The 19,790-nt window shown below is 42.2% G+C and overlaps 1 protein-coding gene across 1 annotated transcript in view; it reads left to right on the top strand.

Moving 5' to 3' along the window:
* Positions 1 to 1,548: 1,548 nt before the first annotated feature.
* LOC132405565 (uncharacterized) overlaps positions 1,549 to 19,790 on the top strand; it is a 43,461-nt gene continuing 25,219 nt past the window's right edge. Inside the window, exons 1-7 of the mRNA XM_059990472.1 lie at positions 1,549 to 1,614; positions 3,570 to 3,669; positions 9,181 to 9,522; positions 13,168 to 13,437; positions 14,434 to 14,775; positions 14,854 to 15,114; positions 19,389 to 19,733. Coding sequence (XP_059846455.1) covers positions 3,582 to 3,669; positions 9,181 to 9,522; positions 13,168 to 13,437; positions 14,434 to 14,775; positions 14,854 to 15,114; positions 19,389 to 19,733 — 1,648 coding nt within the window. The 5' untranslated portion in view covers positions 1,549 to 1,614; positions 3,570 to 3,581. The remainder of the gene's footprint in view (positions 1,615 to 3,569; positions 3,670 to 9,180; positions 9,523 to 13,167; positions 13,438 to 14,433; positions 14,776 to 14,853; positions 15,115 to 19,388; positions 19,734 to 19,790) is intronic.

Here is a 19,790-nt window from a genome sequence, read left to right as displayed (position 1 = left end):
TTTCATAACTGCAGGTTTTCAGTTGAACAAGTCCTCAGAATAGATTTCAAACTTTGGTTAATCAACACCCTTTATCAGAGCTAGCAGAAACACCTTTAAACTTCCATATTTAAGAGTATTATTTATGCATTCAAGAGTATTTCTTGATTTATTTTGAAAAAGAACTATGCAGTTCAGTTAACACTGTTTAAAAAGAAAATTGGCTTCAGACAATTAATAAACATTCTTTAATATGATTTAGTTTACTTGAGAGTAATCAGACCTTCTAAAAGTGAAAATTACTTAACAAATTACTTAAAATTACTTAACAAATTGGAATTGGAGCAAAGAAGATCACAATTTATTCCCAAATACGTTTACAGTCTTGGGGGACTCTGTGAAGTTCTATATGGGAAATACTGAAAGGCACAGGAGAAATTTGGATCATTGTGAAGCTGGTTCCTGGAACTTCTACGTTGCGTAAAATGGTAAACTCACACTGAATATTGGTCTAACTTTGAAAATCTTTTGTTATTGTAAATAACAAATCAAACTCATGTGTGTTCACTTCAACCTAAAATCAACCATGAATGATGTATCTGGAAACAGTATAAAATTACCAGGCCACCACAATTCATTAATGAAGATGGAACCCAAAAAGATTGATATGTTCCTTTCATTATTTTATATACTGTCACTTACCATTACCTTGCACATTAGATACCCTCCCAGGGCATTTAAAATAATGAGGTGACAAGTCTAAACTATTCCAAGGAAGGGCTTAGCTAGCCTGGCGCCAACTATGGAAAAGAGTAAACAGTCAAAGTTTCAGGCTGAGACCCTTCATTGGGACATTCCTTGATGAAGGCTCTCGGCCAACGTTCCCGCTAAGGTGTGCACATGTGCATACACATACTTCTTTTGTTACCAGTGCTCAAAGGAATTTAAACTGCACACAAAAGGTTGTCACCCTCTACCTTGTTGACAAGTGAAAAGATTGGTATTACCAGATGCTGTCGTATCGTACAATATATGGGAAATAAGGCTCATTGATGTGTATTATTTTATTTTCTTTAAACAATGAAGCTTATTTTCCTTAAAATAGCTTCATGTTTATATCCACTTAAAAATTCAGTTCACGCATTTTGTTATCACTGAGCAAAAGATTGCACAACACAAGATTTTTGCACATACTAGTCATTACAAATTAGAGGGAACATTCCTCTCAGCTCAAAATATTGACTGTTTACTCTTTTTCATGGATGCTGCCTGGCCTGCTGAGTTCCTCCAGCATCTTGTGTGTTTTGCTTGGATTTCCAACATTTGCAGATTTTCTCTTGTTTGTGATTCAACTAAACTCTTCCAAACACATTTTTGAGTTCAGTAATTTCCCATTTTCAGATTGTCCAAATTTGCTATTTCAAGCTGATTTTTCGCTGGCTCAAACACACTTAACATGAGTGATGCCTGAACCCTGAGCAGAAGAGGAAGAGGAAGCTCGCCTGCCCTGTGGTTTCATGAAAGACACTGTCACTTACAGTGCAGAGCCTGGGGGAACTCAGACTGTTGTATGTCACTGTGATCGGAGCTTCTATACACAATCTCTGGACTCTTTCACCAGTATCTTCCCAAAAGGTAGGCAACTTCACTGCAATATCACCTCAAGGAGAGTAGAGGTGTAAATGGGGTCAAACAACTAAACTCAATTTTAATTATCTTACACTGTTTGATACTTCATTCTTTCAGGTGCGCAGACTTGAGGTTGGTAGATTGACAGGAAACTGATGTGTTGTGCGAGTACATGGAAGATCAAAAGCAGCAAGCTGGCTGCTGGCTTTGTGCTCAGAGAACCGATTTCTTCGGGCACAGAGCTCGGAAAAGGCGATGCAATGGTCTTTTAACATCATAAATCGGCGAGTTGTTTGTTATGTCTCCTCTCTCGCCGTGAAATAGGGACACCTCTTTTTCCCTTATTAGGATGAGAGAGAGCCTGTGGTATGTCGAATTACTGAGAGAATGAGTAGTCTTTGGGGTACTGCTAGTCTGTGTCTTTCTTGATGCTTTACTGCAAGTTTGATGCTTGTTGGAAGGTGCTGATGCTTTTTTTTGCTGGTGGGGGAGGGGGGATCATTTTCTTGCTGCTGCTCATGCATGGGAGGGGGAGCTGGGGGGCTCTTGGGTTCTAACAATTAAATGTCATTCATTCTTTGGGGCGCACATCTGTTTTCGTGGATGGTTGTGAAGAAGAATTTCAGGATGTGTATTGTATACATTTCTCTGACATTAAATGTATATTTGAAACCTTTGAGATTGGCGGCTGTAATTCCAGAATTTCTTCAGTCAGGTTGTGCAAGTGTGGAGAAAGCTGCTAGCAAAAATGGGAGTGGGCAACAAGGAAGACCATCAAAGCATACAGTAGGACAGAAGCCAGCTGGAAAAATAGGATGAAAGATGGCAGATGGGATTTAATGGGGTGTGTGAAGTGTTGCACTTTGGCAGGACAAATCAGGGTAGGTCTAAACAGTGAACCGTAGGGCACTGAGGAATGTGATAAAATAAAGGGATCTAGGCTGTCAAATTGATAATCCTAGAAAGTGTCTTCACAGGTAGACAGGGTCCAAAAGAGAGCTGTTCGGACATTGGCCTTTGAAAATCAGAGTACTGGGTAGATAAATTGAGATGTTTTGTTGAAATTGTATAAGATGTAAGTGAGGACAACTTTGGAGTATTGGGTGCGTTTTTGTCACCTACGGACTGGAAAGATCGAAAGATTTACAAGATTGAAAAGAATGCAGAGAAAATTTACAATAATGTTGCTGGGACATGAGGAATTGAGATATTTAAACATTCTAAATAGATCTATGGTTCAAAATTTGGTATAGAAACTTGTTATGAGGGGATTCTTAGGCTGGGTCAAAATTGACCCGGACCATATCATGAAGGTATATGAACAGCTTGCCTGGGTTAAGAGAAGTTTGGAGAAGTATGGACGGCTATGGTCTGAGTGCAGATAGATGGGAGTCTGCAGAAGATCAGGCTGGCTCAGACAAAATGGGCCCAAGGTCCTGTTTCCACGTTGTAGTGCCCGAAGACTCTATTACAACAAAGCCCACAAAAGAGAATGGTTTTCTAATGTAATTGTGCTGAATCGATTCTAAAGTGCTCCGGGGTTAAGATTTTCAAAGTGTTATACACAATAAAATATCGGTCAATGACCAAAGTAGTAGATCTTTCTTTTTGCCAAATAATTCCAAGCCCCAGTTCCAGCCTCAAGCTTTCTGTCCTCAGGTGAAAATGACAAAAAAAATTGAGACCCCAAAGCCAGTCTGGTTAATGGTGACTGTGAAACAGTTTTACTCGATGAGCTACTGCCACATGATTGGCAGATTAGATATTTGCATTAATAAACAAGTGTACAGGTGTACCTAATAAAGTGGCCACTGAATGCATTAAACATGAAGAACAATTTGCCAAACTGTGTATCTCACTTGATGGTCTCGACAGTGAAACTCAGGGGGCTGACTCATGCTGTCTGTGGGTTTGGGTGGGTTCCTGCTGCTCAGTCTAAAGCTCCATTTCATTTCTTGCAGGAAATCCGAAAAATGAAGCTGAGTTTTCACTGCAGAACTTTGCCACCTGGTTTGAAGTTTTATTTCTTTGTTTTACTTCTTCATCCTGTTTCCACACAAAGTAAGTGTTTTTTCTTCACTGATCACAACAACATTGTTTTATTATTGTCCACTGAAAATTGCATCCAGTGTCAAACTCACATCCTTCTCCAAGTCACTGAACATGCTGCTGTTTCACAATCCATCCTGTTATTTACAGAGCTCCATCTCTGAGCTCCTCCCACCAGGACTCTTCCCTTCTGAACCAACACAGTTCCTATCACAGTCAGAAATGACATCCCATGAGCGCATTGTAGGGGGAACTCTCCCTCTTTATCCTGCCCAGCCTGTCTGCAGACTTTGATATAGTTGTCCATAATATCTCCTCTAACAACTCCCCACCACAGTCCAGCCGGGTGGAACTGCTCTCCCCTTGCCAATCCATTTGTAGCTTGAGGCTCACCGGCAATTTCTTCACCTCCCACACAGTTTCCCCGGGCTCCCTCTGACAACATATCCTGGGACCCTCCTATTTCTCATCCTCATGCCACTCTTTGATGACCCCAAACAAAAACTGATTCTTACTTCCACTAGTCAACTGTTGATACCACTTCAAGCTTGTCAACACCTGCCTCAAATCAGCCACTGTCTCCAAATAGGATGTGCGGTGTCCAATGCTGGATGAGTAAACAACACACACACACACACACACACACACACACACACACACACACACGCACACACACGCACACGCACGCGCACGCACACGCACACGCACACACACACACACACACACACACACACACACACACACACACACACACACACACACACACACACACACACACACACCTATCCAAAACAATGATAACTGTAACCATTGTTTTCAGTTCCCATCAAAAAGGGTAGGGAGTGTGGTGATGAGGGAAGCTTGGGGGGCATTTAGGGAACAGCAAGCACAACTCTATGAATATTCAGATAGCTATAGGTATGGAGAGGATTGAATTTGGGGTAAGTTGCTAATCAAAGAAAGGTTAATTCGAACAGAATTAGGCAGGAGCTCGGGTAAGTTGCTTGGGAGCAGCAGTTATTAGGTAAATCCAAATCAGACAGTGGTTAATGGCCGCTGGTTTAATGTTCCTCCGAGAGAAAAAAAAATTGAGAATGGGAATTTTAGGAAACATGAGGTGACAAGAGATATTTCAGATTTTGGCATAAAGGGAAAGGAAAAACTATGTGAGCTTTAGGAAGTTGGAACTGGACTGGGCATCTGAGGAATATAAATTAAACAGGAGAGTACTTCCACAGGAAATCAAAAGGGGGATAAGACTCCATGAAATATATCTAGTGAATGGAATTAAAGAGAATATCAAAGAATTTCACACAAACAGTAAAAACAACAGAGTAACAAGAACGAAGGTAACACCACTTACTGACAAAGGAGGAAACTTTTGCCTGGAGCTGATGAAAGTGTACTTAGTGTAACAAAACAGAACCTGGTTTGTACCAGAGTGCTTTGCTAATAGTGTTTGTGCAACATTCAGCAAACGGACATTGACTATATTACAAATTACAGAAAGGCAAGCAGATGCATTACTGGAAGTAGGCCAAGTACACTGATTAAGCAGAAGTAGAGAATTGCACCCTGTCCTTGAACAAATGCACAGTAGCTCACACATATGTATAAGGGAGTGAATATGCTGATGTTTCCTTCGAAGATATCACTGGCTCTTGTACAGTCCTACTCCTCCCTTTCTGCAAGTAAAATAAATGGGCTTATGATTGATCCATTCTGAATTACTGTGTTATAAGATGCAGCAAAAAGGTGATTGACAGGCCAGAGGAAATCTGCATCAGTCTTCACTGAGGAGAGAGACATAAAAGAAACTCAATCAGGGACAATTTTGCTGATGTTCCCAGGCCTGATGATGCTCCAGGAACTGCTGGGCTCTTTCCCAGATTATTGAAGGAGTCAAGGGGGTTTCTGGGTCCTTGACTGAAATCTCTTTATCCATTTCAGCCATGCAAAGTCATAAAGGGCTTGAGAAAGGACAATGTCACTCTCTGCTTATTAAGGTTAATAGAGACAAAGCAGGAAGTTATAAGGCAGTGAACTTTACATCAGTGGTAAGGAAAATATTGGAGAATTTTTGTTATGGAATGGGATCTCCACATATCTGGACCAGCACAGACTTATTAATAATAGTCAGTGTGGCTTTGCACTGGGGAGGTTCATAACTTAAAAACTATACAGTTATTTTCTGAGGAAGCAAACTGATTAATTAGAGTAAAGCAGTAGATGTTGCATATGTGGACTTCAGTAAACCTTTTAACAAAGATCCTCATGGTAGGTTGGTCTAGAAGTTTAAGGCATGTGAGATCTGTGGAGCCTGGTAGATTGGATCTAAAACTGGTTTGTCCATGTAATACATAGGGCAGCTGAGGATAAACAGTAGTCAGAAGTGTTCCACAAGGATCAGTGCTGCGACCTCAAATGGTGATACTAAGTGGCAAATGTTTGCATGCACCTCAAATGGGAATCATGAAATAATCCTGTTTAGGAATACTAAAGCTGAAATCAACAGTGCAGCCATGGGTACTTCAAGAAGCAGCATTGTTTTAAGAAATTTTAAATGTCTATTTGTATTCAAAATCAAGGAACCTCAAACAACAGGGCTGAGAGTGCATTTCCCCTTTAAGAAGATGGAAGCAGGGGCACCACGCCGGTCTCCAAGTCCAATTGAAATGCAAAAGCTATAGACTTGCACTGCTCACTATCCTGCTTGTGAATGGTTAGTCACTGGAAAATAAAATTGATCTCACAACATTATTGCAGGATCAGAGGGACATCAGGGACTGCTATGTTATTTACTTTATGTAAATGTGGTTATACCAGTGCATTTTGCATTGCAGTACTGCAGCCCAATGGCTTCACCATTCACTGCAAAGACAGGACAGCTCAGTCTTCTAAAGGCAAAGGAGGTGGAGTATGCATTATGATTAGCTCAACGTGGTGGACAAACATGGCAGTCTGCCTCAGATTCTACTCACCCGATCTGGAACATCTAGTAGACAAGTGGCAGTCATTTTACCTGTTGAGGGATTTTCACCCCATCACCCTGGTGGTCGCGTACCTCAGGCCAATGTCAGGCAGGCATGAGAGGAGCTGAGCTACATAGTCAAAAGGCACCAGAGTCCCAGTGGTGAGGACCAAGAAAGTATGGTCAGGGAGATGAAGTAGTGCTTACAGAACTGTTTTGGGTCAGTGGACTGGGCCATACTCAGGGCTTCATTTGTCAGTCTGAATGAAAATACCACAGATGTCACTGACTTCATCGAAACCTGTTTGGATGACTGTGTGCCTACAAGAACTTACTAAACATACCCAAACCAAAAGCTGTGGATGAACCAGGAGATTCAGTTCTGCTGAGAGCGATATCTATGTCATTCAAGAATGGTGATCTAGACCTGTACAAGAAGTCCAGGTAGGACCTGGACAAGGCTATTTTAAGAGGGAGTAAACAATTCTGCCTGAGGCTAGCGATGGAATCGGATACACGTCAGCTCTGACAGGGTTTTCAGGCCTGTCCTACAAAGCAAAACCTAACTTCATGAATGTCTGTGATATGTCAGTCCCAGATGAGCGCAATGTTTTTTATGCATGCTTTGAAAAGAGAAAAAATTAAATCTGTGTGAATCTCTGAAAGCAACCAGTGACCAGTAATCGCTGCCTAAGAGGCCATCATCAAGACATCTTTTAAGAGGATGAATTCTCACAAGACCTTAGACCCTGACAGTGTACCCGGAAATGCTCTGAAAACGTATGACAACCAACAGATGGGAGTATTCAAGCACATCTTGAATCTCTCACTGCCGCAATCCGGCAGTTCCAATCTACTTCAAAAGGGAGACAGTCATACCGGTGCCCAAGAAGAACAGAGTGCTCTGCCTCAATGGCTATCACCCCATTGCACTCACATCTGCCGTTTTGAGGGACTAGTCGTGGCCAAAATCACATTGGCAGAATTTCATTTGAGAAGAGAAGGCATACAGGAGCAAGATAGATTGGCGGGTTGAGTTGTACTGCAGCAGCAACCTAGTACCTCATCAATAAAACCAAGGATTAAATTTGGCATTGTGGAATTGTGGGAGGGGAAGTCGAGGGAGACAAAATAGTCCTCGTAGAGGGATCTGCCAACAATGGTCCTAACATTGGCAAGTTTAGAGATGGCATTTGAGCTGTGACTAACCGTACAATCGTGGATGTAGAGAGAGTAGAGCATAGGGCTAAGCATTTATCCTTGCGGTGCACCAGTGCTGATTATCAGCAAGGAAGATATGTTATTTTCAATCCACACAGACTGTGGTCCCCCAGTGAGGAAGTGAAGGATACAGTTTAAAGTGTGAACTATTTCAAGTTCCAGGGTGTCAGCATCTCTGTGGATCTATCCTGGGCCCTCCATATTGATCAACTACAAAGAAGGATTTCAGTGGGATAAATCATTAGGAATTTAAGAAGAATTGGTTCTTCAACAAAGACACACAAGTTTATACAAATGTACTGTGGAAAGCATTTTAAGTGGTTGTATCATCTTCTGATATGGAGGGAGCCACTGCAAAAGATCAAAAAAATCTACAGAAAGTGTAAACCTGGCCTGCTCCATCATTGACACTAGCCTCTCCAACATCCGGGACACCCACCAAAAGCAATTTCTCAAGAAGGCAGCACCCTCATCATCCAGGACATGCCCCCTTCTTATTGCTACCATCAAGGAGGAGGTACAGGAGCTGAAAGAAACACACTTAATGTTTCAGGAACAGATTCTTCCCCATGCCATCAGATTTCTGAATGGACAATGAACCCACAAACACTACCTCAGTATTTTCCCCTCTATATTTGCACTACTTACTTATTTTTATACATATACATATTGTATTTTTTATTATTATTTTGCATTACAAGTTACTGCTGCCACTCTAAATTTCATGACATGTTGCAGAGATATTAAATGTATATGAGAATTTATACGCTAAATGCCATTCTACTCTTTGGTGTACTGATTTACAGAAGGACGCAAGTCCATATCCCCTTTGAGATAGCAGCACATATAGATAGGGTTGTAATGAAGGCAGACAACATGCTTGTCTTCATCACTCGGACGTTCAGTGTAAAAGTTGGCAGGTCAGCTGCTTAAATCTTTGGTTGGGGAATTTTGGTGACCATATTTCAGGAAGGGTAAAGGAGCAGATTTCTTCTGTCTCAGGTCTTCCTTGACAAGGGTTATGGGTACAGTGTGTACAGGATCCACCTGATCCCTACACATCTCAAGATACCTGGCACAGCTAGAGCAGGTGGAGACCCAGCACAACCATCTCCCACCTCAGTCTGTCTTCCACTCACTCTTCTCATGTCATGAAATATCTCTAGGTATACCAGACAGGCATTTTCACAGGCTGTGCCTGCCTCACTGAAGTTTCCGTAGAAGATCAAAGAAGAATGGAAAGAAATGAACTTTAACATTAATAACCTGCATGGGATGAAGGAAATATGTCTTAAATATTCATTAATTGGTTGTCCTTCCTTTTTCAACAGGAAACATAAATCAGATTTATTTCTTGGATATAAAAGATAACATTGAGTTAAAAGGACTAGACAGTCCTGGGAATGGCCAATTTGTCTGGGAATGGAAACCACACTCAGGGCAGCACACCCACCTGTTGGGGCAATTCCACAGAGGCAATTCAGGAAGGTGGAATAGCCGCTGGAACAATAAATGGAGAAGCAGTGACTTCCAACAGGAACTGAGTTTGGATAATCGTAATGTTGGTCTGATAATTAAAATACCCAAATTTAAATTTGCGGGATTGTTCACTTTGACTCAAACACAGCCGACAAATCAAATCCTGAGACAATATGAATTATTTGGAATCAAAGGTGAGTGGTTCAGATAAGTATCTCTGTTTCTCTGCAAATATTTTCCCGTATAATGATGAGCACTCATGAGATTTCCTTTGACAAGTGAAGAGTGAAACAACCATTAAAACAAAGGTTCTTGATCTCTGTTTGTGAAATTTTTGAGAGGAGCAAATATCATTTGCTTATTTCATCAGGAATATAAGGAAAGAAAGCAACAAACACAAAATGCTGGGTAGAGGGAGGAACAACAGCTGGTGGGTGATAAATTAATCCACGTGAGGGAGGAGAGTGGGTACGTGGGGAAGAGAGGGAATGATGTGAGAAGCTGGGCTGTGATGGGTGGAAGAGGCAAAGGGCTGAAGCAGAAAGAAGTGATAGAAGAAAATCGTGGGTCATGGAATAGGGTGGAGGAGGTGAGAAATGAGGGAGAAAGGTGAGGAAAAAGAAACTGAGAAGGACCCTGTTGTCTGGGAATGGAAACCACTCGCATGTCAGGACACCTGGAAACTAAGCCCTTTCCAAAGAACATACAGGGCCCGGTGGAACAGGGGGTCATACTGGAGAAGCAGGCAGGTGTACCACAGATGGATCTGGATTCTGGCACCATTAATCTGAGAATAAGAAAATACAAATTTGAATTTGCAGGATTATCCACTTTGATTCAAACGCAACCAACGAAAAACATTCAGGAATAATATGAAAGTTTTGCCATTAATGATTTCCATGCAAACGTGTTTTCATGGTTTCCATGAAATCATGTTTCCATGCAAATAATTAGAGTAAATCTCCCACGGAAGCGACTAAGAGAAAAATCATTTGTTCACTGCTTCTAACATAAAAATGGTTTGTCAATTTGATGCAAGAACAGGAAGCCAAGGAATTTCTCCCAGAGTGAGTAAATTATGGTCTGTTCACTGCCATGCTGAAATATGGACTGAAATGTGTGATGAAATATGTTGATGACTTGTTATAAATCTCAGCACAGTGGGTCTGGGGTGAGACTGGACACTGAAATTGCTGATCAGTGTTACCCAGAGAACCACGTCAATTAGATCAATGAAGAAGTCTACTGTCCATGGAACTTAGACCCTGTCACACAGTTCACTCCATGAGGGCAGTGGAAGGAGAAATATCAAAGACAAAGGGATAGATATATTAATTCATTTGTATCCAAAACTCATTCGACTTCCTAAATCAAAATTGCCATGCTGAGTCTGTAAGGTTACACCAGAAGTGACACAGCAAAGAGTGAGAATTTCCCTGCGGGAAATGTGAAGAAGTTAAGGACTTCCACCCCAACCCTCTGTTTTTAAACAAGAAACTCCGGGACTTGCTTACATTTCCTGGAGGTGAACACAAAGTACACTGCAGATGTACTGACGAAGGTTACAGGACATCCAGTCCTGATGAAGAGTCTTGGCCTGAAATGTTGACTGCTCATTTCAACGGATGCTGTCCGACCTGCTGAGTTCATCCAACTTGTTTGTATGTCCTGGAGGTGAATGCACTATGACTCCCCATCACTGCACTCCACACTGACACTCAGGGTGTAGCAGGAATACGCTGATTCTCCCCGGCACTGACAGTGGGAAAACTGCTGACGATCATGGTGCCTGGTTGGAGCTGGTGCAGGATCCGTGAGGTCACTCATTTCACTGGGGTATTTACAGAGGTGAGGAGGAAAGGGAGGGCAGAAGGAAATTACTTGATTCTGTGAGTTTTTGTTCAGACACATTTGTTAATTTTAGATGCATTTTCAAATGATATTTTATGTTAAATACTAAGTAAATGAAAATATATGTTCATTTATTATTAATATACATAGTTGCTACCATTCAGCAACATTCCAACAGTTGGCAGTTTCAGCAGAGGACAAACCTGGGAGTGTGACTCCACCTCCTGTGGATAATTCTCCACAGTTGTGCAGGTGGGTTTAGTCTGACACTGTGTGCATACATCTTCTGATGCTTCTGGACACATCATCAGTGATGGTCCGGGAATCATCGGGTGTTTCGGGTCTTTCAACATCATACACCCTTCTCCAGGTGACCCAGCCGGGGCTGATCAGACCCCAGCTTGTGTCCAGATGGCTGGCTACTTATGACTCCATGGCTCCCCTCTCTTGAGCCACAGCCACCTTGAGGCTCTCCCTGCCGCATCAGTGGTACTGCAGATGGCTCTCCTCTTCCTCTCTCCCTCAATGCCCAAATTGCTGTTGGCTCTGGCTAAGGAATGGGCTGCGAATCCCCTACAACCAACTTCCACTGGGAGACACCTCGCTCTCCATCCAGCCTGCTGGCAGTTGCTGACCAGTCCTGCATACTTAGATACTTCCTTTCAAAGGCCTCTTCCAAGTGACTTTCCCATGGGAGTGTCAGCTCCAGCATCACCACCTGCTTTGTAGACTCAGACACAAGGACAATGTCTGGTCGCAGGGTAGTGGCTGTGATATGGTCGGGGAACCTCAGCTGCCTTTTGAGGTCCACAAACAGCTGCCAGTCTCTTGCAGAGGTCAGGATACTTTATGATGTTCTTTTGGCGGGTATTGGCTGCTCCCCAGTTCTTACAAAGTCAATGGTCTGCTTGAAGGGTTGGGACCGGATCGCCCACTCCACTCCTGCGCTGATGGCTTCAGCGACGGTCTTCAGGACCTGGTCATGCCTCTATCGGTACCGTCTCTCACCAAGTGCCCTTGTTCAGCTGCTGAGGATGTGCTCCAGGGTTCCTCGCTTGGAACACAGTGGGCATGCTGATGATCCTGCTTTGCCCCATGTGTGCAGGTTTGATGGTTTGATGGGCTTGGAAGTACATCATACACTGCCTGGATGAGAAATCAGATGCGGTGTGGCTCAGCTTTCCACAGCTCAGCCCAGGTCACTTTCTTCTCCACCGCATGCTCCCATCTTGTCCAAGCTCCCTGTTGCTTCATTCCCACTGCCTTGCACAAGATTATTCAATTAGACCATGCAGCACATATGACATAGCCAATTGGCTCTAGCATGCTTCAGTCAACCTTTGTCCTCATAGATCTAACCCCGGTGAGTGTAGGACCCTGGGGAATCAGAGCAGTGAGTGTGAGCTGCCAACTCCCTCAGCAGAACCCAGACTAATCCAGTCTGAGGACCAGCGATGAGACCGGTACATTTTCCTTGTAATATGGTAATCCTGGTAAAACAGTCGCTACATTTCCAGTGCACCCTCCTCTGGTGAGATTCCATCACCTGCCCACTGGGCTGTTGACAGCCACAAACCCCCTCAAACGGTGTGTCCCTGAGCTAAACTCTGACACTCCAGTGGGTTTGGGGAAAGGGCCCTGGCTCTGCTCTGCCTCACTAACGCAGGTTGAGCTGGGCTGAGTTACAATGGCCCTGCTGTGCTATTCCATGACTTGGATGGACACATACTGCAGGACTGCTGATAACTGAAACATCCTGATGATAAAACAAAAAATGCTGGAAAACTCAGCTGATCAGGTAGTAGTTGTTGAAAGGGGAACAACTAAAGACACCAGTCAAACACAAATCATCAGAATAGTTTATATTTCAGATTTTTAACATCTGCAGTTTTTCCTTGATGGGTCACATCCTGAGTTCAAATTAAGCCTGATCATTGGACTGTACACATCACCACTTACTCTGAATCTCATTGGTCTGTTTCTCACAGTTAAGGTGAGTCCACAGAGACCTGTGGAGGGCAGTGACGTCACCCTCAGCTGTACCATCTCCAGACTCCCGGATACCGTCAGTCTCCACTGGAAACCAGTCAGCTCATCCCAGCAGAACAGGAGAAACACTGATCAGATCCGGCTGAATAACACCGTCTATCTGATGGTCCGACACGTTACAGTGGAGGATGAGAGGTTGTATCAGTGTGAAGTGCGGGAAAACGGAAACGTTGTTCTCACAAGCAAAGCAGATTTTACTGTAGACATGTGTAAGTATTGTTACAAAATGTTGGATACTAAAATTGCACATGTATTGTGTGGTTAATGTAAAGTTGGGAGCGAACCCCTTAAAATCAGAGGAAGAGGGAGAGCAAAGGATTGCTGAGTGCGAATGGCAGAGTGATGGACGGGAAGTATGAGAATAAAGGGAAATTTGTTAGAGGATGCAATGAGAGAGGAGGAAGGCAGCGCTGGTGATCAGAGAGAAGTGACAGAGTCTGAGTGTGGGGCCTCCCTCCCCATTCATTCTCCTCACTAATCTCCCCCCTGACAATTATCCAGAAGAAGCAGAAGAAGTGCTACAACTACCCACTACCTCCTCTCTCACCTCCATCCATGCCCCCAAACTCTCCTTCCTGGTGAGGCAACACTTCACCTGCAAACTTGTTGGTGTCGACCACTGTAGCTCTCAATGTGACCTCCTTTGACTTGCTGGGACCGCTTTGCCTTTGCTCCATCTGCAACCAATAGTATTTCCTTTTCGCCAAATTTCAATGACAATCGATACTGTCATTGTCCATGGTCTGTTGGTGTTTTGGTCCATGGCCTCCTCTACAGCCACGATGAAAGTACTCTCAGGGTGGAGGAGCAATACCTCATATTCCATCCAGGTAGCACCAGTCTGATGGCATGAACAGCAATTTTCCTAACATCTGGTAATTTCCCCTGCCATTCCCTCTTTTTATCATTTCCCACTCTAAACCGCTCTTACCTCTTATCTTATCTGCACATGCCACTCACCTCCCCTTGCTGTCCATCTTCCTTCCATTTCTCCCATGGTCCAAACCCCTCTCCCATCGCATTTCATCCTTTTGACTTTTTCTCCTATCACCTCCCAGCTTCTTAATCCAATTCCATTTGAACCTTGAACAGCTGAACAAAATGCAAATACATTTCATAAAATTGTTGCTGAGAATTTTTCCTCATTGTGTCTGAAAACAGGCTGTTATAAATTCAATTGTGTTCCCACTGTCTCTCTAATACAGATTTATATCAGGAGCATTACACCCTTTATCGTCCCAGCACAGATTACAGTGAATTCCACCTGGTTTGCTATTCTCGTTATGTTAAGTACTTTACTGCTGTGTGGAACTGGAAGTCACATCAGCGACAGGACCACCAGAAACAAATAGCATCTGTAAAATATTCTGAGCCCATCAACGTCAGTCGCACCGACCTTGGGAATCGACTGGTGGCCTTAGTGGAACAATTCAATGGCAAGAATTTCAGTGTGAGGATTGCCCCGGTTTTGTTTGGAGATGCTGGAGTTTACACATGTTCTCTGGAATTAACAGCATTTCTGACCATTGAGTTAATCACAGTGAAAGGTAGGAGGCAGAATGTTGGAGTTGCTTTTACCAATTAAGTCATCGTTTAAAATGTATATAACCTGCTTGTTTCCACAGTCACTGCTGAACCGTCTGATACAGTGACTGAGGGAGACACCGTTACCCTGAGCTGCTCTGTGTCTGATGTTACTGCATCAACGAGACTGGTTTGGATCAATGGAGACGGTGAAACTGTTGGAGAAAAAACACTGAAAGGAGAAGAGGGTTCACCAAGTCTGATCATACAGAAAGCTGAGAGAGGCAGAGGGAAATGGACGTGTGGTGTGTTTGATCAAGACAGGCTCCTGATTATCATCCCATATTATCAGGAGCTCAGTGGTGAGTTACTGTGGTTTTGCTCCTCATATTGAGAAACATGATCACAGTTTGTGTCATTAATTGTTCTATTTGCAGTGACCCCCCCCCCCACTCCCCACTTTAAATCCCGTATGGGATGCTTTCCTGTGGGGCTATTTGATCCTAATACATTTGTGATCCAAATATTGTTTGGAAGTGAAGACAGAGGCATAAATCTTGTTGCTTTTGATCATTTTATTAAACATTACAAGAACAAAGGAAACAAGTGGAGACGTGTGGTGAGAGATGGAGGAAAAGCAAAGAGCAGGGAAAGAGAAACTAAGGAAAAAGGAGAGCAAACAAAGGAGATCTGTTCAATATCTCCTTTCTTCTAGGAATAAGGCTATTACATTGGCAATTCTCCATTCCCTCAGTACATCTGCAGAATCTAATGATGTTTGCTCGACGTGATCTATCCAGTACATTGCATAATATGAATCCCTCGATCCATACTGATGACCAAGGGCATTGACAGAACTAATGTTGACATAAAGATTACCAAAGAGGTTTATCAAGATGGAGCCTGGATTAGATAGCATGAGCTTTAAGGAGAGGTTGGGTTAGGGTTATAACTATCTTTGAAAACAAAATGTTTCCAGAAAAATACAGAGAAAACTTTAACCACTGAATCATCTTTAAAGAACCCCACCACCCAGGACTTGTAACCTTCACGCTGTTACCATCAGGAAGGAAGTACAGAAGTCTAAACACACACATTCTGATTCAGGAACAGCTTCTTCCCCTCTGCCATCCAACTTCTAAATTCACTTGAAACCTTCAGGTTCTGTCAGCTGCGGAAGTCTAGGGAAGACCCCACCAAACGTGTGAGATTGAGGTGTAAGCTCAGCTGAGAACCCCTGTTTGGGTGGATGCTGTGTGATGTGTTCCCCTGTTACAAATCAGGACCACGAAATAACAGACAGTACACCATATACAATTAAACAATTTAGCTTCATAATTGTTAATTTGATTAAAGGGTTAGTAAAGAAAAACCAAAAAGGACCCATTTTAATGAAACAGTCTAATGTGCACAAGTTAGAGCTCAGATTCCCCTTTGCCAATCCTCCATCAAATTCCCCACACTTCATTGAATCCTGGCCCCAGTCCAAGTCCACTCCTACGATCTGTCCTCTCCTGAGTCTTCTCTCTCCATCTCCTGCTGAACAAAAGCCCCAGATCAGCTCAGTGTCAGGCATACAGCACAAACACACACTTCCTTCATTGGAAGGCTCACATTCCAAAGCACCCGTATCTCTAACCATAACCCAAACTCTGCTTCTACAGAAAGACCATTACATTAGCAGTGAAACCTTTCCTAGGGTATTACCTGACTACTATTTTATCTCTCTTTTCCACTACTTATTTTAATTTCATCTATTTAATAGAAATATATATATTTCATGTAACTCAGTATCTTTCTCTATATTTATTCATCATGTATTTCATGGTACTGCTGCCACAAAGTAAATGAATTTCATTAATGTGCTTGTGTTATTAAATCTGATTTTGATTCTGAAAAACTCACCTAACAATTACGTTTATGTTGATAATTATATAAAAATCAAATGAACATAACAAAGTTACACTACAAGAAAAATAACAATTCCACAGCTCAATTCAACAGGATTGTAATACAGATCCTGGGATAATTCTGTGTCCCTAAAATCAATCTTGAAACATCTTTTTCCCTGCATCACTGATTCTCTTGGGAGGCTCACAGAGTCAGGACAATATTGGGTAATGGCAGGTAAATAGGGTCTTTCCATTGGATTCCTGGACCAGGCCCACTGCCACGATCACCACACACCTCATCGAGCCCATGCTGACTAATGCTGATCACATGCCAGACATTAACAGTAAGGTCCTAAAGGTGACAGGTGACTGGACAACAGGCAACATGGTGTAGAGCCTCCACCCCAAACAATGTAAGGCAGTTAAAAGCTCTTAAATTTAAATGACAATTATTTTAAAAAGAATCAAAAGTTAGATTAGAGAGTGATACTTTGGTTTAATGTTGGAAATTCCAGCAATTAGTGTTGTGACTCAGAATGAGACTGGAGTGTCAATGTAAAATAGCTTTGTTCAGCATGACAAGAGGCATTTTGAGAAATTGTCAAAGGAATCTGACTGAACTCAGTGTACATTGGTATCTTCCACTCCTTAAGCACCAAAATAATAGCATGTGATTAACCGTAGTTTTAATGGCTATAATTATGTAGTTTCATTCAACAAAAGAGATGAAAGGGTTAACATATCAGGAGCAATCGATGGCTCTGAGTCTGTACTCGGTGGAGTTCGGCAGAAAGAGGAGAGATCTTCCGAATATTCAAAGTCTGAAACAGATTGGTCAGTTAGAGGATGTTTGCACTCGTGGGGCAGTCTCAGACCAGAGGGAACAGTTTCACAATAGGACACCCCCTTATATCAGGGATGAGGAAGAGTTTCTTTAGCCAGAGTGTAATGAATCTGTGGAATTCATTGCCACATCAAGCTATGCAGACCAATTCATTGGGATATTTAAATCCAAAGTTGATTAAGACCATAAAATGTTACAGGAAAAGTCATGAGAATGGGGTTAATATGGAAAGTAGGTCCACCATTATATGGAGAAGATTTGGTGGGTCAAATTCTGTACCAATATCTTAAGCTGTTATTATGGTCATATTTGTGTGTATGCAAGCTTTGTATGGGAATGCATGTGTACAATGGATGAAAATCTCCACTGACAATGTACTTTGAATATTCTGACCTGTGAACAATGTGATGCTTCTGAGGACAAAGTGCCAGACATTCAAAGCATAGTTTTTTTTTCATCATTGCATTGAAGGATGGCTCTCTCTGCAGACAGCAGTGTGTAATCAAATGACAATCGTTGTGCTGGATGGACCATTGGTTCTTATTTGTATTAACTAGTCCACATTACAGTGGACGAGATGCTGAGCAGCTTTAAACATATGAAGGTAGATAAGTCTCCAGGGCCTGATCCAGTATATCCAAAGACACTAATGGAAGCTAGACAGGGAATTGCAGAGCCACTATTGAGGTAAATGCTTCAGTGTTAGTGATGGGTGAAATGCCAGACGATTGGATGGTGGGTTATATTGCCCTTTATTTCTGATGGGCTGCAAAGCAAAAGCTGGGAAATGTAGAGCAGTAAGCTTAACATCTCCCTTATACAAGTTACTGGAGAGGCTCTGAGTGACAAGGTTTAAGTGTAATTGAAAAGACAGGGACTGATTAGGGAGTGTCAATATACCACTACATTTGATAGATCATGTCTCAAAAATCTGAGTAAAATTTGAATTAATAATCAAAAAAGATGGATGAGAGTATGTTGATGTGGTCTATAATGAACTGCATGAAAGCTATGTTCAACTGTGGTACAGCACTTAAAACCGACCTCTGGATAGTATATGCTTAGGTACTACTATCCTCTGCATCCTGTTATCCTGACAATTATTTTTCCAACTTTTCAAAGCATCTCAAATCACTTCTGAACTTGCCTGTCATGTGGGACATTGTGAAAGCCTTATCAAAATCTGTGTGATCCTCTCCTTCATTGCAGCCCTAGTCAATTTTCTTAGTCATCTCCTTTTAATTACCTTACTTTATTGCTTGTTTTGAAGCATTATTCTGTTTAAAAAGTACTGGATAAACCAGAAAGGTTTATATGAATTTCAGGAACTGTAATCAGTCTATCGGCTCTTGGCAAAGAGTATGGTGCTCCAATGTTTGTAGAGCAGTTGAATTGGTTTATTATTGTTTAATGAGAGTTATTAATCATTTGGATTTCTTCATGTTTTTCTCCCATGACTGGCTCTTGGTAATGTGGTGTCCTTGTTCTTTCTGTTTAAGCATGTAAAGTTTATTTTGATAGGCTCAGGGATTCTGTTTTACTTGTACTATTTAAGTGGATGCCTGATTAATGCTAATTGCTGGGTCTGGTTTTGAGACTGTTACTTCTCGCAGCGTCGCTCAGCCGAGCCACCGGTATACTTTTGGAAATATTATGAATAAACTCTCAACACCATCTCCACATCAGAGTCCGTCATTCCTCTGCGGGTGGGCTCCGATATTGCCAGCACACATTGTGGCAGGGGCTGAAAGGATGTTTCAAAATCCCAAATAATTTTAATCAGAAATTATGAATGGAATCAGAACTCAACTTATTGAAAATAAATTCTCCATAATGTTCCTCGTGACACAGATCACATTGAGAAGTTGTCATCTGATCATGTTTATCTTTCCATTTTCAGGAATTGGGAATTCTATTTACTTTTTCCATCAGGAAGGGAACTTTGTATTGAAGGGACCAGACAATCCTGGAAGTGACTCCATTGATTTGGAGTGGAGTCCACACTCAGGGCAACAAACTACAAAGCGATTGGCCACTTTTCACAGAGAAGGTCAGCGGTGGACCGTACAATGGAGTGATGAGTTCAGTCAAATACCAGACATTTCCCAGAGGTTGCATGTGGACTGGGGAACCCTTAATCTGAAAATCAGGAAACCTACTTTTGAATTTGCAGGACTGTTCACCTGGAATCAGACACAGACCACTGGGAAAATCCTGAGGCAGTGGGAAGTATTTGGGATCAAAGGTAAGTCAGTTAATGAGTAGAATGGGTTCAAGAACATGATCACAGTTTCTTCAAATT

The sequence above is a fragment of the Hypanus sabinus genome, chromosome 15 (assembly GCF_030144855.1).
Source record: "Hypanus sabinus isolate sHypSab1 chromosome 15, sHypSab1.hap1, whole genome shotgun sequence".
Lineage (NCBI taxonomy): Eukaryota > Metazoa > Chordata > Chondrichthyes > Myliobatiformes > Dasyatidae > Hypanus > Hypanus sabinus.
Note: the sequence above shows the minus strand (reverse complement) of the source record. Positions and strands in the feature narration are given on the sequence as shown.